General features: G+C 40.0%; 1 protein-coding gene across 1 annotated transcript; it reads left to right on the top strand.

Moving 5' to 3' along the window:
• Window positions 1-471: 471 nt before the first annotated feature.
• LOC106873270 (uncharacterized) lies at window positions 472-1,464 on the top strand. The gene has a single exon (XM_014920563.1). It carries the CDS (start codon window positions 472-474, stop codon window positions 1,462-1,464), a length of 993 nt encoding a protein of 330 aa, XP_014776049.1.
• The last annotated feature ends 536 nt before the right edge of the window (window positions 1,465-2,000 follow it).

Below are 2,000 nucleotides of genomic sequence, written 5' to 3'. Positions count from 1 at the left end.
CCCTCCCCACTCTCCTCTCATTTCTTTGATTTTTATTATACTCCCTTATCTCGTCTTCTAGCTCATTCTCTTTGTTCCCCCTCTCTCTCTCTTCTCTCCAGCCCCCTTTCCCCACCTTTCCTCCCCACTCTCTGGTTTCTTAATGGCTGAATATTTTCCTTTTCGTTCTTTTCCTCACAATTTTTTTGTCATTAAAAATAATTTATTATTATTATCATTATTGTTATTACTATTGTTGCAGTAGTAGTAGTAGTAGTAGTAGTAGCAGCAGCAATAGTTGTTGTTGTTGTTGCTGTTGTTGATAACATTATTATTTATTTACTTGTTTGTTTATTTCTGGATTCTATTCCAAAGATTCATTCGCACGCAACTGCCGCCGCGAAACGAGCATGCGCAGTTGGGTTTTTTTGTTTAATCAAAGCAGAAATGAATGGATACTAAAGGCGGTATTTCGTTTTCCGGAATCTAACAATGAATTTTTCCAAAGCTCAACAAGTGGACATATACATCTCTCAAGAAATTTGGATGATATTTGCACCCTGTTACATTTTACTGGGAACAATCGGCAATCTGTTTGTTCTGATTATTTTCTGTAAAAAGTGCATGCATGACGTTGTCAACGCCACATTTATGATACTGTCGGCGTTGGTAGATTTCGCCATCTTGTACACGTCTCTGCTGGCCAAATGGTTGAAGTACACGGAAATTATCGACTGGGACTTAGTCCCCGATCTTATCTGTAAGCTACAGTTATGGTTGTCGACGTCCTTTGGAATGATGGAACCTTGGATTGTTGTTGTCATCACTGTACAAAGAGGAACCATGTTGCTGCAGCCGTTTCGGAACTTGGGAGTCTCGAAAAACGTCTCAAACGACTTGGTCAAGGTATTTTCTATGGTTATGTTCATATTTCTTATCAATTTACACTTGATGCACGGCTCTTTCGACGGCGATGTCTCTGTCATTACGTTTCAACGTACCTACTGTTACGGAAACGATTCCCATTATTTGCTCTTCTTGAAGAAATGGGAGATAGCTCGCGTGTTTTTCGTTCTAATATTGCCTACCGGTATCTTCTTTGTGTTTGACATTGTCATAGTTTATCAGTTGAAAATGTGTTCCTGCCTTGGCAGAAGCAGCCGACAGGAAACGAAGCCGTCCTCAGAGGTAGCTCACAACGCCAGTCGTAGTATGAAGTATATCTTAATCCTAAACATTGTTTTCCTAGTCACAAGCTTCCCAACTATCTTCGTTACAATGAAATCTCCGTCCGAAACACGTGATGAAGCAGAGAATTTCTTTCTGCTAACCGTAACAAGTTTATTGCTCTATACACGCAATGCAGCCGGCTTCCTGGCCTTCATAGCTAGCGGTAAATTTCGACGGGAAGTAACGAAAATCTATCGAAATTGCAAAAGCAATCTGTTTTCACCGAGGAATATGATAAAGCCTTTAGAGAAATAATATAAAATAAAAATAAAAATATTAAAAAAAACGATCTATGCACATTGATACCATCACTACCGCCATCACCACCACCATCACCACTACCAACAGCATGGTGGTGATGATGACGATGATGCTGATTACGATGATGATGATGATGATGATGGTGATGATAATGGTAATGATGGTGATGATGATGATGATGATGATGATGACATAAAAATGATGACGGTATTGGTGGTGATGATGATAATGGAGGTGGTCATGGTGGGGCATGATGAAAATGACGGTGATATTTTGATGATGATGATGATGATGATGATGATGATGATGATGATGATGATGACGGTGATGATGACGACGACGACGACGACGATGATGATGATATTGACGATGATGATGATGACGATGATGATGATGACGATGATGATGATGACGATGATGATGATGACGACGACGACGATGACGATGATGATGATGATGATATTGACGATGACGATGATGATGATGTGGATGAGACGCAAGTGGTGCGTGTCACTGATAGCAGTGATGAA

The sequence above is a fragment of the Octopus bimaculoides genome, chromosome 20, assembly GCF_001194135.2.
Source record: "Octopus bimaculoides isolate UCB-OBI-ISO-001 chromosome 20, ASM119413v2, whole genome shotgun sequence".
NCBI lineage: Eukaryota > Metazoa > Mollusca > Cephalopoda > Octopoda > Octopodidae > Octopus > Octopus bimaculoides.
This window is presented reverse-complemented; position numbering and strand designations above follow the sequence as displayed.